Here is a 19,894-nt window from a genome sequence, read left to right on the forward strand (position 1 = left end):
ACTATAAAAATTATAGTGAGGAAAAATAAATGAAGGCTACATTCAGTCCAAATAAATACAAATATTCCCAGTTAATGAAAGTACTTTTTGGCATATATTGACATAATTATTTCTAAGGTAGAAATAAAGGCAGATAATTTGGATTAAAACCACTTAACAATTAATTATTCTTACTGTTTCAGGTCTGGTATGAACAAACGACTTTAAAAGAGAAAAACACTCATCCTGAAACCGAGGAATTATTAAAAATGTCCTTAAACCAAATATTGAAAAGATATTAAAGGAACTATAAAGTAAACATGAATGGCTGAACGCAGGTTTGAAGAAACGATAAAATATTCTCAGACTGTTGATGTTATCGTGTTTTCTTTGTTGTCGTGACACTAAAACTCCCAGAATCCCCAAATCCTCCGTCTGCCTCCCGTCATCTTCAAAACATGGTGAAACACGACACCTCGGCCCCTTCACTGCCTCCCGGACAGACCAGCTCCTCCCGGACCAGAGACCAGCTCCCCCTGGATTAGAGACCAGCTCCACCTGGAGACCAGCTCCCCCTGAACCACTCACTGTATCTGAATATTTCTTCCACCACTAACTAACAAGTACAACAAAGGTGTAATAAATATATATAGAACTTAATACAGAAATGTAAATCAGTATTATTAACTGCTACAGAGTTTTTATATTATATTATAATAATAATTATAATAATTATATTATATTTTACTTCGTAGGCTACTGATGTAAATTTAGGATTGTTAGGCTGCAGGTACTACGGCTACAGTACAACAGTGAGTACTAGTACTACAGTGAGTACTACAGTGAGTAAATGAACATCATGCTGGATTGAAGAAGACTTGAAACTAGAGATTGAGACCATAAATTCATGTTTACAATGTTTACTGAGATAATACATCAAGAGAGAAGTAGGACCATTTTCTCATAGACTTCTATACAACCAGAGAGGAGTCGCCTCCTGGTGGCCAGCAGAGAGAAGTAGGACCATTTTCTCATAGACTTCTATACAACCAGAGAGGAGTCGCCCCCTGGTGGCCAGCAGGGAGAATGACAGTTTAAGGGCAGTTCAGCTTCACTTTTCAGACCCGGAGGTTTCTGCCTGGTCGTTACTGGTACGTTTACTACAGGTACATAACAAACACAACAGGTCAAATATACAAATATTGGTTTCTGTGTCTCGTCTTTAATAAACTGTGAGACTAAATAAGGTGCCGTGATATCGGACTTTTCCTCCGTGGCCCTGAATCTACCATCTTTATATTTCCATTTTTATTAGGCGGGAAAACGAGTCACTCAATGGCGCCTGTTTATATATATACAAGTACATTAAGTACTTCGAAGTGCTAATACAACGAGTACGCGTACTATTACTGGTGAGAACTGCCGGTAGCGGGTGCTGGCCGCCGTTTAACCGTTTAAACGCAGCCAGGGGGGAGAGGGGGTGAGCTGGAGGAGGGGGAGGGGGGTGAGCTGGGGAGGGGGAGAGGAGGGGAGCGAGGAGGGGGTGGAGGTCCCGCCTTCCTCCAGACGGACTTCAACTACTTTCAGAACACTTTTCTCCAACTTACATGTCTCTGTAGAAGAAAAGAACAGTGCGGAGCTCCGCGGCGGTCCGCGCCACGCAGCGAGGCCGACGGGCAGACGCGAACCGCGGGGATGACGGACGGCGGAGCGTCGGAGGGATCCGGCGCCGCCTGGATGTGACTGGTAGGTGGGTAGAAAGCCTCCGCGTCGCCCCGCTGCTGGTAAACAACCGCGGCGCATAGCATCTCCGGACTCCGGCACGCCTTCACGTTAATTTAACTGCTTTAATCGAGAACTAATGGGAATGTGCGTCACACTGTTCTGTTTAAAATGACTTAATTAATTACGTGGTTCATGTTCTGATACACAAATTGACCGATTATTTGAGTTGTAATATATAAAGGATAGGCCTGTGTAATTAATTTCAGTTTATTGTCTCTAATTTGTTGTTTAAATCCACAGGGCTCCTTTAATAACCCTGTCAGAGCTGAGTTATTATAGAGGTATTTCATATTTAATAATAGTCAACAGAGCTGGCGGTAACAACAATTCAGTAAACACAAATATCCTATTATATATTTTATTCGATATATTATGTCTGTCCAGCTTTGACCCTTGAACACTGGTCTGTACATGTATATAGAAAGTACTAATTATTATTAATATATCATCCATGTTTCCTCTGACAGGAGATTATATCAAATATTATAAAGTCTAAATGAGTACTTTGTTATTATTTTTATCTCCATTTAAAGTTTCTTGATCTGGTTCGTGTCTCCAGACGAGGATGGAGGACGACAAAGACACGGCCGAGGAGGAGGAGGAGGAGGAGCTTCATCAAGTCGCGGCGGCGTCCTCTGTGGACTACCAGGGCCTTCCCATCATGCACTGGGAGGACCTGAGCCAGCGGATAGCGGAGTTGGAGAAGCAGGAGCAGGAGAGGAGGGAGAGGTCAAAGGTCAGACGTGTTGGTTGTTTCCTGAGTCTGTTAGGTTGTGCTACCGGAACAGGTGGGACTACATTTCCCATGAGGCTCAGGGTCACTGTGTTAAACTATATTTTATTCATGTCATGAATCATTATAAGTATAATAGTTTTTATCCAGTCATCATGTATAATACTGATATACGAATAGTCTGCAATCTATTATACAATACACATAAACCGTAGTCATATATATATAAGTATAATGCTAATACCTATCCTAGAGAGAACCTTCTTCTAAATTATGAATGAGATAAAAACGCGTTACATTTACACACAAACAGCAGATGAGCTACGGGGAGTAATATTCTGTCTTTCCTGCAGAGGGCGCCAACGGGGGTGAGGAGGGAGGAGAGTTCGGGGGGAGTGTGGAGGGACGTCTGGGAGGAGGAGGAGGACTGCAGGAGGTGCCGAGTTGCCTTGGTTACGTCACGGTAAAGTACTTTAACTCACAGTGTTCAAGATTCTACTCAGACGTGACTAATTCATGGATTTGGTTTGAAGATTTTTTATGATCGCAGTTCGACAATTTCTTTTTCTCCTTTTTACTGATGAATTATTTTCTTGAAAACAGTCAAACTTCTTGTTTTGTCCAAAAAAAAAACCTAAATATAAATGAAATTTGTGCTGAAATCCTTGAAAACACTTGGATTTCAGTGTGATGTTTTCAAGGTTTCAAAAGTGCTTGGATTTAGAATAAAGTGCTTGAAAGTGCTTGAAATGTCTGTTCTATGTGATGACATATATGATAGAACAGGGAAAAGAAGATCTCCATATTTGAGGGACTGAAAACGGACATTTCTGCATGAAAAATGACTTTTGATGATGAACAGATGATGAAAATAGTTGGTGATTATATTTCTGTGGATCTGTTAGTGGAATTAGTTTTCCTTTCATTTGTGGTCTGTGACGGAGCGCCGTCACGGTCCGTGCCCAGCGCATGGCGCACGGGGAGCCGCGCGTGGCGCTGAGAGACGCTGATGCTCGCACACACGCACACACACACACACACACGCCACACTCGTTTCTTCCCTCTGTTCATCTCAGTTCAGTAAATGATCATGTTAACGATCCTTTTTCCTCCCAGCTCTGTAAGGAGACCATGGGTGCACACTTGGTCTCTGTTGTAACTATTATGCATACACTTACCTGCATCGTAACTCACCGGGGTGGGTGTGTCCTCAGTCAAACCGGGACAAAGGATTTCCCGGTGTTATATACGTCACTGGGCGGGGTTTGTGGTCATGTGACCGGCGGTGATTGTGCCGTTATTGTTTGTTTCATTTTTCATGTTTATATAAGGCATGTGGAGTTGACATTGCATCTGGTAAATCATGGAAATATATTTGGTAAAATAATGAATAACCCTGAATGGTGAAATGGTTTCTCTGATATGAGTATGTGTGATTGATAATTGTTTTCATAAGAATACCCGGCTCAGTGGGAGGAGCCTTACCTTTATAAGAGGGCTGCTTTGGCCCGGCCCGGTCAGTTAGTGTTGGGCTGCTGCTTTGAGCTGTTGCAGAGCTCCTTGTATGTCCTGTATGGTTTATGTTTTGCACTGGGTGAAGCAAATAAATCCACCAAAGGAAATACTTGTCGACTACGCCATCATTTATATGTCATTTGAACCTGGTTTAAGGACCCCGTGACATATGGTGTCAGAAGTGGGATGGCTAGTCGAAAGAAGATGTTTCCAAAGCGCACGGGACTGCGCACCGGACTGCGGTCCCAAAGGCAGCGGGCCGAGGCGGTGATGGCAGCTGCAGATGTTGATGCAGTTTGGGAGTCGCTCGGTTCATCCTCAGAGGAGGATGAGAGGGAGGACGACCCTGGGCCGGACCCAGGAGCCATGGCGGGCGCAGCAGCCACAGGTGAATCAGGGGGAGAGCTGGTGACCATTATGAGAGACTTTTTGGCAGCACAGCAGCGAAGAGAGGAAAATCTGTTGGCGGACATCCAGGGTTTGAGAGCCTCTCTTCCACGGGCTGACCCAGTGCTCCGTCCGGTCATCCCTCACCCTCCTGTCACCCAAGCTCCAACTCGGCGTGGGTCTGGACTGCTAAGCACGCTGGCAACCCCTAGCACGTCGACAGCGAGCAGTCCCCGGCTCGGACTGCCAACGCCAGCAGCTCAGCGTGTGCGCCATGACGCGCCGTCAGAGGCCGCTTCTCTCCAGCTGCAGGACTCTGGGGCCCGGTTTGGCCAGTCCAGCTCAGAAGGGAGGCATATGAGTGAGCCAAAAATCCCGCTATACCAAGCGGAGGAGGACATTGAGAACTATCTGCTGCGGTTTGAGCGCATCGCCAAGACGTGGCGGTGGCCTGAGCCTGAGTGGGCGTGTCGTCTGGTTCCACTGCTGTCGGGGAAGGCGTTGGAGGCCTACACAGCCATGGATGAGGAGAGCGCACACTGTTATGCTGACCTGAAAGCTGCGTTGCTGACAAAGTTTGACATCTCACCAGAAACCTACCGGCAGCAGTTCAGATCCACAACAGTTCCATCTGGTGAGAATCCGACGGAGACCTATCACCGACTCAGGGGCCTCTACCGACGCTGGATCCGACCGGAGCAGCACACCAAGGACGACATCGGGGAGGCCATCATCCTGGAGCAGCTACTGCGTGTGCTTCCGCCGGAGGTGAGAACATGGGTGAGGGAGCACGAGCCAGCGGGAGGGCTCGCAGCGGCCAAGCTGGCTTTGCAGTACCTTAATGCCTGGAGAGGAGGTCCAGCTGCCCGGCCCTCCAGTGCACCGCACCGACCGGCACCTTCACCATTCCAGCCCAGACCTGCCAGGCGAGAGAGTAGCCAGGAGCTTCCAGGCAGCAACATGGTCCCAATCCATCGGGCATCGGGTAAGGACTTTGTTTGTTTCTACTCTCAGCAGCCGGGCCATAAAGCTTCTGTGTGTCCCATACGCAAAGCTAAGGTCATTGGGGCCTGCTATGCACCCCGGCCAGAGGGGGCTGCCACTGGAGGTGCCAGATTGCAGCGCTACAAGACTGTGACCATAAATGGCCAGCAGGTTACTGCTCTGTTGGACAGTGGTAGCGTCATGTCCCTGGTTAAGGGCAACCTGGCACCAGTGAGCACAGTGGATTATAACAGACAAGAGAACATTCTATGCGTGCATGGGGATGAACGGCCCTATCCAAAAACTGATTTGACTGTCGTTATCAATGCACAACCTTACCTGCTAACTGTGGGAGTGGTAGAGGGCTTACCAGTGGATGCTGTGCTTGGTTGGGACTTACCTATCCTCCTGGATCTGCTCCTCGAAGCTGAACGGACTGAGGGGATAGACTCTGGGGAGCATGGGGAGGTCAATGTAAATGTTGCTTGTCCTGTGATTACCCGAGCCCAGGTGAAAGCCGGTGTCCAACCCCTCCCAGATCTTGACAGTAGTCTGTGTGATGGTGGCACAAAGGGGCCAAGAAAATCCAGACGCCAGCGGCGTTTTGAGAAGCAGCTTAGGCTACCAGAACCTGAAAATGAAAATGTGTTATCCAACCACATGTGGAAAATTCCTGAAAATGTTTCTGTGTTGCAAAGGGGGGATGAAACTTTGAAACCATTGTTTGCCAAGGTGTTAGAGGGACCAGAGGGGAAATGTCTGGGGAAGGAAAGATTTGTGGTAGATGACAGTGTGTTGTATGCTGTTGATGAGGAAAACAGACGTCTTGTGGTACCTGCTAGCTGTAGGCCTCTTGTAATGCATTTAGCACACACACTTCCCTGGGCGGGGCACCTCGGCCGTCACAAAACATATCTGCGGGTCAGTGCAAGGTTTTATTGGCCCTCAATGTACACAGACATTCAGAAATATTGCAGTACATGTCCCACCTGTCAGAAAACCGGCACTGCTCAGAAGTCTCACAGAGCTTTCCTGCAACCACTGCCTATTATTTCTATCCCTTTCCGCAGGATTGCCATGGACATTGTGGGCCCTCCGGACCATTACCCCTCCTGCTGTTCTGCGGGCCCTGGTGCAGCTGTTTTCCCGAGTTGGCATACCTGATGAAATCCTCACGGACCAGGGAACCAACTTCACATCTCGGCTGATGCAGCTCTTCCAGAAACAACTGGGCATCTCGGCAATCAAGACCACGCCGTACCATCCACAGACTGACGGTCTTGTGGAAAGGTTCAACCAGACGTTGAAGAGGATGCTGCAAAAGTTTGTGGATGACACTGGAAAGGACTGGGACTGTTGGTTGCCATTTCTGCTCTTCGCCTACCGGGAGGTTCCACAGGCCTCCACCGGTTTCTCTCCCTTCGAGCTACTCTATGGGTGGGATGTCCAGGGCCCATTGGATTTGCTGAGGAAGGGCTGGGAGGTTCCTTCCACCTCTCAGAGTGACAGAAGTGTGGTACAGTATGTGCTGGAGATGAGGAACCGGCTGGCGGGGTACCAGGAAGAAGCAGAAGTCAACCTGCGGGAGGCACAGAGGAAACAGAAGACCTGGTATGACCACCAGGCACAGCACCGTGAGTTTCTGCCCGGACAGAAAGTGCTGCTGTTACTTCCTTCCTCCAGCAGCAAACTCCTAGCGAAATGGCAAGGACCCTACCTTGTTCTTCGCAAAATGGGGCCCGTCACCTATGAGATCCATCACCCTGAAAAGAAGAAACCAAAACAGACTTACCATGTGAACTTGCTGAAGGCATGGAAGGAGCGTCCACCTGAAGTTCCTGGAAGCAGTGCACCAAAGGTCCTGTTGGTGAGACAGGTGGACCTGGAAGAGGAAATGGAGGCCGGGCCAGAGATGCTAACCGAAGCTGCTACTCCTGTGCTGACACATCTAGCACCAGAACAAGCCAGGCAGCTCCTTAAAGTCTTCCAGGGGGTTCCTTCTTTATTCGGTGCACCTCCAGGGAGAACCGACTTCATTGAGCATGTCATCCGTCTCAAAGATAGACAACCCATCCGTCAACGGCCCTATCGTATCCCACACCAGGTGGTGGTGGGGAGGTTGCAGCAGGAGGTGGAGGAGATGTTGAGACTTGGGGTGATTGAGCCTTCCAACTCAGAATGGTGCAGTCCAGTGGTTATCGTCTTCAAGAAGGATGGCTCGTTGCGGATATGTATTGATTTCAGGAAGCTCAATTCTGTCTCAGAGTTTGACGCTTATCCCATGCCGAGGATTGACGATCTGCTGGAGAAGATTGGAGCTGCCAAGTACATCAGTACTCTGGATCTGTGTAAGGGGTACTGGCAGGTACCACTGGAGAAGTCTTCTCGCCCCTACACAGCGTTCCGGACACCGGCTGGACTTTTCCAGTTTACTGTGATGCCCTTTGGCTTGCATGGTGCCCCCGCTACCTTCCAGAGGCTAATGGACAAAGTCCTCCTGGGTTGTGAAAGCTACAGTGCAGCCTACCTGGACGACGTGGTGATATACAGCAAAACCTGGGAGGAGCACGTTCACCAGCTGTCCATGGTTCTCGGAAGGATCCAGGAGGCGGGGTTGACCCTAAACCCTGGCAAGTGTGAGTGGGCACGGCAGGAGACACGGTACCTGGGATACCAGCTGGGAAGAGGAATGGTCCGGCCACAAGTGGATAAAGTGGAAGCCATCAGGAACTGCGCTCGACCCAGTACCAAGAAGGAGGTACGGTCTTTCCTGGGATTAGTTGGCTGGTATCGACGGTTTGTCCCCCAGTTTGCCACCATTGCCGCCCCTCTCACAGCTTTGACCTGCAAGGACCAGAGGAACCCGGTCACCTGGACAGATGAATGTGAGGAGGCTTTTAACACCCTGAAAGCTCGCCTGTGCTCTTCCCCTGTCCTTAGGAGCCCAGACTTCACCCAAAGGTTTCTGGTCCAGGTGGATGCCTCTGGAGTGGGCCTTGGAGCAGTGCTGGCACAAGGAAATCCTGGAGAAGAACAACCAATTCTGTAACTGAGCCGAAAACTGCAGCCCCGTGAAACCAGGTATTCGACGGTGGAGAAAGAGGGGTTAGCCATTAAGTGGGCTCTGGAGAGCCTGTGGTATTACTTGCTGGGGCGGGAGTTCGACCTCGAGACTGATCATCGAGCTCTCACATGGATCAACTCCATGAGGGATCACAACAGTCGCCTGACCAGGTGGTACCTCTCGCTCCAACCATTTAGGTTCATGATCCGACACCGGTCGGGCAAGACCAACGTGGTTGCCGATTACCTTTCCAGGCTGACACATTCTCAGCCTCTGGGAGGAGAGGGATGATGTGACGGAGCGCCGTCACGGTCCGTGCCCAGCGCATGGCGCACGGGGAGCCGCGCGTGGCGCTGAGAGACGCTGATGCTCGCACACACACACACACACACGCCACACTCGTTTCTTCCCTCTGTTCATCTCAGTTCAGTAAATTATCATGTTAACGATCCTTTTTCCTCCCAGCTCTGTAAGGAGACCATGGGTGCACACTTGTCTCTGTTGTAACTATTATGCATACACTTACCTGCATCGTAACTCACCGGGGTGGGTGTGTCCTCAGTCAAACCGGGACAAAGGATTTCCCGGTGTTATATACGTCACTGGGCGGGGTTTGTGGTCATGTGACCGGCGGTGATTGTGCCGTTATTGTTTGTTTCATTTTTCATGTTTATATAAGGCATGTGGAGTTGACATTGCATCTGGTAAATCATGGAAATATATTTGGTAAAATAATGAATAACCCTGAATGGTGAAATGGTTTCTCTGATACGAGTATGTGTGATTGATAATTGTTTTCATAAGAATATCCGGCTCAGTGGGAGGAGCCTTACCTTTAAAAGAGGGCTGCTTTGGCCCGGCCCGGTCAGTTAGTGTTGGGCTGCTGCTTTGAGCTGTTGCAGAGCTCCTTTATGTTTTGCACTGGGTGAAGCAAATAAATCCACCAAAGGAAATACTTGTCGACTACGCCATCATTTATATGTCATTTGAACCTGGTTTAAGGACCCCGGTGTGATGTTTTCAAGGTTTCAAAAGTGCTTGGATTTAGAATAAAGTGCTTGAAAGTGCTTGAAATGTCTGTTCTATGTGATGACATATATGATAGAACAGGGAAAAGAAGATGTCCATATTTGAGGGACTGAAAACGGACATTTCTGCATGAAAAATGACTTTTGATGATGAACAGATGATGAAAATAGTTGGTGATTATATTTCTGTGGATCTGTTAGTGGAATTAGTTTTCCTTTCATTTGTGGTCCTTCTGTAAAAAGCTGTCTCCAAACCTCATGTTGGTTGTTTAGAGGACAATAACATCTCATTTAATGTGATGAACAAGTGACATAATAAGTAGACTGAATACTGAGGATTGGATTAATACAAATATGTAGTTTACCACAGCTGGAAGAGCATGGAAATGCACCTTGAAATGCTTTAAAAGTGCTTGAATGTGACTGGAGGAACCCTGGTTGTGCTGCAGGTTCCTCAGCCACAGAAACCTGCAGCTGTGCTTCGTCAACGACAGCGACAGTGAAGACGAGCGGGAAGGAAGCAGCGAAGAGGTGACAACACTTTTCATTCAGGGGGCTCTGCATGGAAGCACCTTCACTGACCTTACATCTCCGTCAGGTTTCCATGGGAACAGAGTGCAACGGTTACCATGGTGCGGGGCTGAAACAGGAAGTGGTCAGTGCTCTGAGGGCTCTGAGAGACAAACTGCTGGATGAACAGAAGGAGAACGAGGTAACAAAGAAAAGAGAGACATGTTGTCAACAAGGAAAGTTACCAGAGAAACGAGAGAGTGTGTGTGTGTTTTGCAGCGTCTGGCCAGCAGCAGCTGTGTTGCCGGGCGGAAACATCTGGAGTGTTGGGAGCTGCAGGAGCGTTCAGGGCAGCAGCTCAGCAGCCTGAGAGCATCACTCCAACAGGAAGTACACGGTACACACGCGCACACACAATAACACACACGCGAGCACACACACACACACACACACACACACACAATTGCGCACACACACACACACTCACACAATCACACACACACACACACATACAGATACACTCACACACACACTCACTCACGCACACTCAAATACACGCACTCACACACACACACACACAAACAATCACACACACACGCGCACACACACTCACACACAGATACACACTCTCACACACACACTCACTGACGCACTCACACGCACGCACACTCACACACAGACACTCACACACACAGACACACACACACTCTCACACGCACACACACACAGACACACACACACTCTCACACACACACACACGCACACTCACACACACACACACACTAGTCTTTAACAATGTCTCTGAGAGTCTCTTGATGAGCTTCATCATCAAATCCTGCAACAGGTTTTAGGTAAAAAACAAACAAAAAAACAAACCGCTCATTGCAGTTGTGGGATTTACGGAATGTCAGTGAACATGGTTTATGCTGTCAGTCAGGTGGGAGGCAGCCTGCTTCTGATTGGCTGAGAGTTAGAGAGGATGAGGGGACTGAGCACCTCTGGGTGATGTCATGATGATGTCACCATGCCTCCATCATAACATCAGGGATTTCACCAAGCTGCATTCACTGGATCTAGTAAGGCCCAGGTGGGCTGGTTCACCACAGCTGGAGGAACCAGAAAAAGTATTGATCTGTGATTTAATATCAATAACCAGATGGAAAGGATGCTGAAATAACTCCATCATGATGGTGATCAGTAAAAAGTGTGAAGTCATGCTTTGTTAGGTCTGTCTGCAAAACCACAAGATAACTACTTTTAAAATGCTGGTTTTCTGAATGGAGTCTGGTTGATGGGTGCTAGGCTACGCTAACATTGTAGCTGCTCCGTCAACAGTCCAAATAAGGTCATCTAGACATAAATACAGCAGAGACCTTGTTGTTTGGTTTCTCCACATAGTCTGGTCTGGTCTCTGGACTAATGTGAGCTACTATCTAGACCTCTGGGGGACCAGCGTGATGTAAAGACCAGCTAACCTCGGTGCGTCTCGTTCTTCCAGCTCTGAGCTCCGAGCTCGTGGCCCACCTGTTGGTCCGAGACCAGCTGAGGACGAAGCAGGACGCCATGCTGCTGGACGTCCAGGACCTGACCTAACGCTGGGATGCCGTCCGCCTCCGTGTCCAGCTGGGTACATGTGGCTGCTCTGGGATCAGGTTTGGCTGCTGGGACCAGGTCTGGCTGCTGGGTCCAGGTCTGAGAGGGAGAGGGTGAAGCGAGGGCGAAGGAAGCAGAGCTCACGCTCGGATCCATGAGATGCCTCCACGAAGAGGAAGCAGACCCTCGATCTGCAGCGATCGTGTGTTTATAGTGACGTAGCGCCATGACGGTGTCAGCGGTAGCGTTATGCGTTAAATGAGCGTGGGAAATACGATTCGTCCTTAAATCCTCGCCGTTAGTGAGACAGAACGAAGTAATAATTAATTCAGCAGCCTATTTTCATAACACGGAACATTAATCTATTTTATTTTATTTTATTGGTTTAGTTCAGGGACATTGCACACTAATCAACATTCAAAATGTAAGTGAGCCAGAGTTAGCCTGAGAGGCTAGTTTTCGTCTGTTGTCCCCTGCCAGATATTCAAAAGGCAACCTAAAATTACAGAAATAAAATGCATATAAACAAAGATCACAATCTCTAAATATTTTAGTATTTAAAAACTAAAAACTTCAGTTTTTGAGGCACATTTATTTTTAATTTAAGTTACCATTACTCAGACATGAAAATAAACACTTCACTACTTAATTCCTTAATGCATAAAACTTTATTTAAAAGTTGAATGCCTCTTTAACAGACACTTTAGGTACAGTCGGAGATTACAGTATCGGTAATAAAAAGGGAAGAATCCACTTAAAGTAGCAGAGTGAATGAGATGAAATATTTTATTCTTTTAACTTGACATTTTTTTTTTACTTCCTGAACTCTTTTTATTCTTGTTTTTCTCGTTATTTATCGTTTTTTAACATTTAAAAAGTGGCTTCACCTCTTGTGCCTTATATTAATATTCTTCTTCTTCTTCTTCTTCTTCTTCTTCTTCTTCTTCTTCTTCTTCTTATAATTGTTTCACATTGATCGTTTGATCTTCCACCCATCAAAGGCTCCGTAACATAAAGGACATGTTGTATTTAAAGTCACACTGAAAGATTGCTTTTCATTTCATCGTGACTTTTAGAGTTTCTTAGAGATTGCATTTTAAAATGTAAATACATTAATTACAAATGTATATGTAAATGTAAAACATTAATTCTGAAATATATTTTGATGCTCTCGAACAGTTTTATTTTTTTGCGTTTCCTTTATTGTGTCAGTGTTTTGCGTCAAGTATATCAGATAGAAGTACTGATTGTACTTTGTTACGCAAGCTAAAGTGTAAAAGTACTGAAATGTACTCAGAGTAGAAAGTAAAAGTATCACTATGAAGATAAAATACTCCTAATTGAAAATTGAATGTATTATAATTAAAGTACAAATACCTGAAAATCCTAAGTACATTAACAAAGTATTTGTACTTGGTTCCCTCCCTCCTCAGCTGTTTTATGTGTTTATCCTTTACGTTTCCATGGAGACGTTATACTTGATGATCATCTATTTTAGATTATTTACTTTCTAAATCTACAACAAATACTTCACGTTCGCTCTGGAAATAGTTCAATCTGAAGCTGCTTTTTGTTTCCCCGGATGTTTGATGATGTCAGAGCCCCCCCCCCCCCCTCTCCCGTGTTGGTTCATTCCTCGGCTGCTGGCGAGCCGTCTGACCTCCGATTGTGTCTCCGTGTTTGGTTTCACTCACGGCGGCGTGTTCAAACACGGCGGCGGCGCTTTGTCACGCTGCTCTCTGCCTGTGTGTTTACGCACGGATCAGAGCTGGTGGAGGTGATGAAGGTGGTGATGATGATGATGAAGGTGACGATGAGGAGGAACAGCAGCAGGAGGAGGAGCAGCTCCTGTGTTTTCTAATCAAAGCCTCGTTTAACGAGAGAGATCTAACGTCTGCGGAGGAAAAGGTGAGTTATTTATGATCTTTATTATATTTATTGTCTTTATTATCTTTATTGTCTCTATTATTTTTATTGTCTTTATATGTATGAGATTCACACATCTGGACTGATGTAAGAAAGTGAACTGATGTAAGAAAGTGAACTTTAATGCTGTAAAATGTTCATTTCCTCTGCAGAACTTTTTGGGGTTTTTGCGTTTTAAATGTGTTTTATTATCTACTTTTATCTTTTAGCATCGAGCTAATTAGCATCTGGAATTTAGTGGGAAGACCAAATTATTACGACTTTAAACAAGCCGTCAACTTTTTAACGACTTAGTTGCTTAAAAGAGTCAATGGGAGCTCCTTCTCCTCTTTTTCCTCCTCTTCCTCCTCCTCCTCTTCCCCCCCATTCTTCCTTCCTCCTCCTCCTCCTCCTCTCTTCCTTTTCTTCTTCCCCCCTCCTCTTCCAACCCCCCTCCTCATCCTCCTCTTTCTCTTCCTCCTTTTCTTCCTCCTCCCCCCGCTCTTCCTCCTCCTCTTCCTCCTCCCCCTCCTCTTCTTCCTCCTCCCCCCGCTCTTCGTTCTCCTCTTCTTCCTCCTCTTCCTCCCCCTCTCTTCCTCCTCCTCCCTCCTATTCTTCCTCCTCCCCCTCTTCCTCCCCCCCTCTCCTCTGCAGTCCCTGTATTGAGTTTCATTCCTGCAGTTCTGACTGAATGAACGCTGATCAATTATTTACAGACGAGCTGAAGGTCGGGGAGAAACCCCGAGAGACCCTCCGGCCCCAAAACAGACTCTTCTGAGCCACGAAGACAACTGAGACCAAGACCGGGACCTGGAGGAAGACTGGGAGGACGTCTGAAGGTAGGACCGATCCGGATCACACTAATGTTCTTCTACCTGATCGGTTTTTAATTTGAACCTTTTACAGTTCAAATGCTTCAAACTGGAGAAACCGGAGGGATTTCCAGCAGTTTTGCAATTGTGTTTTATTTGAAATAGAAATGTTGAAACTCAATCACAAGAGAAATGTACTTCTTCTTATAATCAGAAGTCATTTTAAAAGCAGGAATGCAGATTGTTCTCTGGTTTCTGGTTTCTCCTGCGTGACGACCGTCGTCTTTTCTCGTTTCCATCACGTCAAATAGATTTTTAGGTTCGGACGGTTGGTCAACGGTTAGTTTTGACTTTTTAATAACACAATTATTCATCAAGAAATACAGAGGGAAGTTCTAAAATATAAGATGTGAAAATCCTGTGGTTAAAAATAAAACAATCTTTTATTTTACAATAAAATAATCCTTTATTTTAAAATAAAATAATCCGTATTTAAAATAAAACAAATCTTTATTTTAAAGTAAAATAATCCTTTATTTAAGATATTTATATAAATATCTGGTCAATTTGCAGCATTACGGCAGCAAAGAGATGAATGTGCAGAACAGAAGAAAAAAACTGACTAATATAAATATATATATATATATATATATATATATATATATATATATATATATATATAAAATATAGAATCAGACCAACTGAGTGGTTGAGTTCACATTATTGCATATATAAAATAGGAAATATTAAAATGTTTATTGCATTAAAATGTTTTATTTTTTTTTATTATGTTTTTTAATGTTTTTTTCAAATTAACATTTTATAATAATAATAATATATTTTTTTCTTCTTTTATTTCACTTTTCTGATGAGAGAAATGGCACTTTGCTGTAAATAACAGCAGATGAAAAGTCGGAGGTTGATCTTCAGGGGATCATGAATGGCTGATCAATGTTTCATCACAAAGCATTCAAATAGTTGTCAACATAAATCAGTGGAAACCAAAGATGGGGACCTGATGGTGGCGCTGGAGGTCAGGATCAGTTAAGTTCATCCCCATTGGAACATGAACATCCGTACAAAACGTAATTTTCCTTTGGGACTTTAGAACCTGAACCAGACCACCGACCCGCCACACAAAGGCTGCGTGAACGGAGGGAGGTTTCCGGAAGGACGCGTTAATGATCGACAGGCTAATTGAGCGAAACGCTGTCGTGGTCAGCAGAACGCCAGCAGAACATCGTCAATGAGGGTTTCCAAACTAATGAGTGCCTCTAATGTGTTTCTTTTCCTTCTTTGTCACAGAAACCTCCGACCACAGACCCGGGTCAGCAGCCGGACGCGTGGAGGAAGTAACGGGGCGATCGGCGACGGTGACGACGTGATGGGAGGAAGTGAAGGGGTGATCGTGAGGAAGTGAAGGGGCAATCATGAAGAAGTGACGTGGGCGACCGGAGGAAGTGACGGGGCGTGCAGAGGAAGTGACGGGGTGACTGGAGGAAGTGACGGGGTGATCGGAGGAAGTGACGTGGGTGATCGTGAAAAAGTGACGTGGGCGATTGTAAGGAAGTGACGTGGGCGATCGTAGGGAGTGACGTGGGCGATTGTAAGGAAGTGACGTGGGCGATCGTAGGAAGTGACGGGGCGATCGGAGGAAGTGACGTGGGCGATTGTAAGGAAGTGACGTGGGCAATCGTAGGAAGTGACGGGGCAATCGGAGGAAGTGACGTGGGCGATTGTAAAGAAGTGACGTGGGCGATCATAGAAAGTGACGGGGCGATCGGAGGAAGTGACGTGGGCGATTGTAAGGAAGTGACGTGGGCGATCGTAGGAAGTGACGGGGCGATCGGAGGAAGTGACGTGGGCGATTGTAAGGAAGAGACGTGGGCGATCGTAGGAAGTGACGGGGCGATTGGAGGAAGTGACAGGGCCATTGGAGGAAGTGACAGGGCGAGTGGAGGTAGTGACGAATGAAGGAAACCGCAGTGAGGGAGGGGACTTGAGTCCGGCGGAGGAGCTGAAATGACGCCAGAGGAACCTGAATCGAACCAGCGCCAGCAGAATTAGCCTTCAGGCGTCCATCATGGGCCTGAGCCAAATCTCCAGCATCACTCCAGACCCCGGCTTGTTGGTGGCGGCTGCGGCGAGCAGCCATCCCAACACCTCCGGCACGGTGTCCCTCCCGCCGCCGTCCTGCAGCATCGACGAATCCTACAAGTACGTCTTCCTGCCCGTCTGCTACTCGCTGACCTTCCTCTTCAGTCTGACCCTCAACTCCGTGGTGCTGCTGCGCTCCTGCCGCCATCACAGCGGCTGCTGCAGTAATGGCGGCGGGAGGCGCTGGAACACCTCGCTGACCTACATGGTGAACCTGGCCACCACAGACCTGATGTATGGCCTGTCACTGCCCTTCCTGGTGGCGAGCTACGTCCTGAGGGACCAATGGGTGTTCGGAGACTTCATGTGCCGCCTCGTCCGCTTCCTGTTCTACTTCAACCTCTACTGCTCCATCTTCTTCCTCACCTGCATCTCCGTGCACAGGTAGGTCGCCACGGGAACAGTCGTCCTGATGTCGCTGAATCCTAAATGGAGGAACCAAATTTTGTCTCCTGGGTCTCTGGTCTAGATATTAGCTCACATTAGTCCAGAGACCAGACCAGATGATGTGGAGAAACCAGAGACTGTCTGTGGTCCAAACAACAAGGTCTCTGCTGTATTTATGTCTAGACGACCTTATTTGGAGTGTTGATGGAGCAGCTACAATGTTAGCATAGCCTAGCACCCATCAACCAGACTCCATTCAGAAAACCAGCATTTTAAAAGTAGTTATCTTGTGGTTTTGCAGACAGACCTAACAAAGCATGACTTCACACTTTTTACTGATCACCATCATTATGAAGTTATTTCAGCATCCTTTTCATCTGGTTATTGATATTAAATCACAGATCAGTACTTACTTCTGAAAACGTTTTAAAACTAACAAGAATGATGGATTCAGACTCACCACTGGCTTTGCCTCCTCAGGTACTTGGGGATCTGCCACCCGATGAGGACCATCACTCTGGAGAGCAAGCGGGTGGTCAAGGGGATCTGCGCGTTGGTGTGGGTGGTGGTCTTCATCCTCACCTGCCCCATCTTCAGGTTCGCCCAGACAGGATACGTGAGGCGAGGAGGCAGCGGGGTCGCCGAGCCTGGAGGGGCGGGGGAAGGCGGGAACGGTACCGGACCCCCGTCGGAGAACGAGGGCGGCTACGTGAACTGCTGGGACGACGCCATCGACAAGGAATTTGCCGACTATGTCCCATACGGCATCGTCCTCCACCTGCTGGGCTTCTTCGTGCCCTTCGTCATCATCGCCTGGTGCTACTCGCAGGTGGTCAAGACCATATTTCAGACGCTGCGCTCGCCCCCGAGTTCGACAGAGGGCGGCGAGGACGGTCCGGTGGGAGATGGGACGGCGGAGGGAGTCCGGGACCGGGAGAGAACCTCCGTCTCCATCTCTGGCTCGCAGTACTCCCACTACATCCGCCGCCGCCGCAAATCCATCAAAACCATCGTGACCATCACGCTGCTGTTCGCACTCTGTTTCCTGCCGTTCCACGTGACCAGGACGCTCTTCCTGCTGCTGCGGCGAGGGCAGCTGGGCAGCTGCACCATCATGAAGACCGTCTCCATCTGCTACAAGGTCACGCGGCCGCTGGCCTCCTGCAACGCCTGGCTCAATGCCCTCCTCTACTTCCTGACGGGGGACAAGGGCGCCCCCTGCTGCTGGCCTGCCCCCTGCTGCTGGCCAGCAGAGCACGGCGTCCGCCGAGATCACCGCAGCGGCTCCCTCTGGTGGCCGCTGAAGATCCTGAAGAAAGAGGGTGTGGCTGAGGAGGACCAGGAGGCAGCGGAGAAGATGGAAAGGGTGGTGCACATGGAGAATGAGTCCAAGTCTTCACGGGTCGTCTTATAGAACGTTTTACTTTCTTCTTAAAAAAAACTGTTTGATGCATCAGGACCGAGTTTAATTTGAGTTTCCATCCAAATTTAGTGCAAACAGATTTTCAGATGAGCTAAAAAGTATTTTGTGAATATTAGTCTAATCTATATCTATGTATCTATATATATATATACACACACACATACCAGATGTTTCTGGTATATCTTCAATGCTTAGTGGTGACGTGAATGTGTCATGTGACCACGGTGGCATTCCTTTATAGGCTTTAAAGTTAGCTGTTTACCTCTGGTGATTCTGGTTCAGTCCAATATGTAGTCCTGGTTCGGTCCAGTATTAAGTCCTGTTGGACTACAAACGTACGTCATCACACTTCCTGTTGGACTACAAACGTACGTCATCACACTTCCTGTTGGACTACAAACGTACGTTATCAAACTTTCTGTTGGACTACAAATGTACGTTATCACACTACCTGTTTGACTACAAACGTACGTCATCACACTTCCTGTTGGACTACAAACGTACGTCATCACACTTCCTGTTGGACTACAAACTAACGTCATCGCTGCAGCTCTCTACTGGTAAAGTATATTGATTTTATTTATATTATTATTTATAACGGTTGAAAACCAGATAAAGTAAAGAAGTCCTTTGAGTTATTGATGTGGGACAAATTGAACCGGAAGAATAAACATTTATTTCTGTCCTAAAATACAACCAATTCATCTGTCATCATTTTTTAAATTATTATTATGCCATTTTTGCCTTTATTTAACAGATGAAATGTTTATGATATTCGACAAACTCATCAAACTCAAACCCTTAATCATGTACACAAAACAAAATATTAAAACTAGAGGAAAATAGATCAAGAGCACAAGGCGACATCTTAAGGTTTTTGTTTTGTCCAAAAGTCCAAAAACTCCAAAGATGTTCAGTTTACTGAAACATCTGCATGAAATCAGATACATGCAGAAACCCCAACATTTTTTGGAAGATTGTTTGTTTTTTCAACTGATAAAATGATTTGAAATGATTTACACATTAACTAAATATTACTCTACTACTCTATATTCTCCTGAATAAACAGGGAAATCACATAGTTATTCACCAAATATGCTGCATAGCAACAAATGAAATGATTGGGACCCGAGAGGCTTAAAGGGGAATGACTTCTCCGGTCAAAGAGCCGACCTTTGACCCCTGACCCCGTCGAACATTAACAGGCTGCTGACTTGGGTGTATTACTTCCTGATGTTAGTGAAGACAAACCGTCGGTGAATCAGTCTGGAACATGTAATTAAGAATTGTCACTTCCCCTTTAAATGTCACCAACTGTTCCCTGCTACATGTGATGTCCTTGTTGTTTTTGAGCTCAGGTTGGTCTGTGATGTCAGACCTCCTTTTTATTTTAGTGTATTTTGACGTTTTTGTGGCGAAACAATAAAGTGAGTTGTTGAGTTCAGCTGTTTGTCTACGGCTTCATGTTAAACTAGTGATCAGCTTTGTCTCGAATCATTAATCAAGAATCACGTCTGTGACTGTCAAGCTCAAACAAACTGTCTCACTTTATTTAAAAAAATTACATTTCATGGGTCGAAAATCGACTCGAAACCCCCCTACTGGTTTAAATCAGTGGTCCAGTTGTTGAGA

General features: G+C 46.7%; 1 protein-coding gene across 5 annotated transcripts; it reads left to right on the forward strand.

Annotated features, from left to right (window-relative positions):
- The first annotated feature begins 11,589 nt into the window (after positions 1–11,589).
- Positions 11,590–19,706, forward strand: LOC311025539 (P2Y purinoceptor 3-like). Of its 5 annotated transcripts, none has more exons than XM_084028493.1 (5): positions 11,590–13,486; positions 14,200–14,322; positions 15,601–16,129; positions 16,175–16,836; positions 17,320–19,706. In XM_084028493.1, exons 4-5 carry the CDS (start codon positions 16,379–16,381, stop codon positions 18,251–18,253), a joined length of 1,392 nt encoding a protein of 463 aa, XP_083884619.1. In that variant the 5' UTR covers positions 11,590–13,486; positions 14,200–14,322; positions 15,601–16,129; positions 16,175–16,378; the 3' UTR covers positions 18,254–19,706. The 5 variants fall into 5 exon arrangements, with proteins under 5 accessions (XP_083884619.1, XP_083884616.1, XP_083884620.1 ...); XM_084028490.1 differs by having other exon boundaries at positions 15,601–15,997; positions 16,043–16,836; XM_084028494.1 differs by having other exon boundaries at positions 15,601–15,997.
- The last annotated feature ends 188 nt before the right edge of the window (positions 19,707–19,894 follow it).

This window comes from Eutrigla gurnardus (genome assembly GCF_963514095.1).
Source record: "Eutrigla gurnardus genome assembly, chromosome: 15".
In the NCBI taxonomy this organism is placed as follows: Eukaryota; Metazoa; Chordata; class Actinopteri; order Perciformes; family Triglidae; genus Eutrigla; species Eutrigla gurnardus.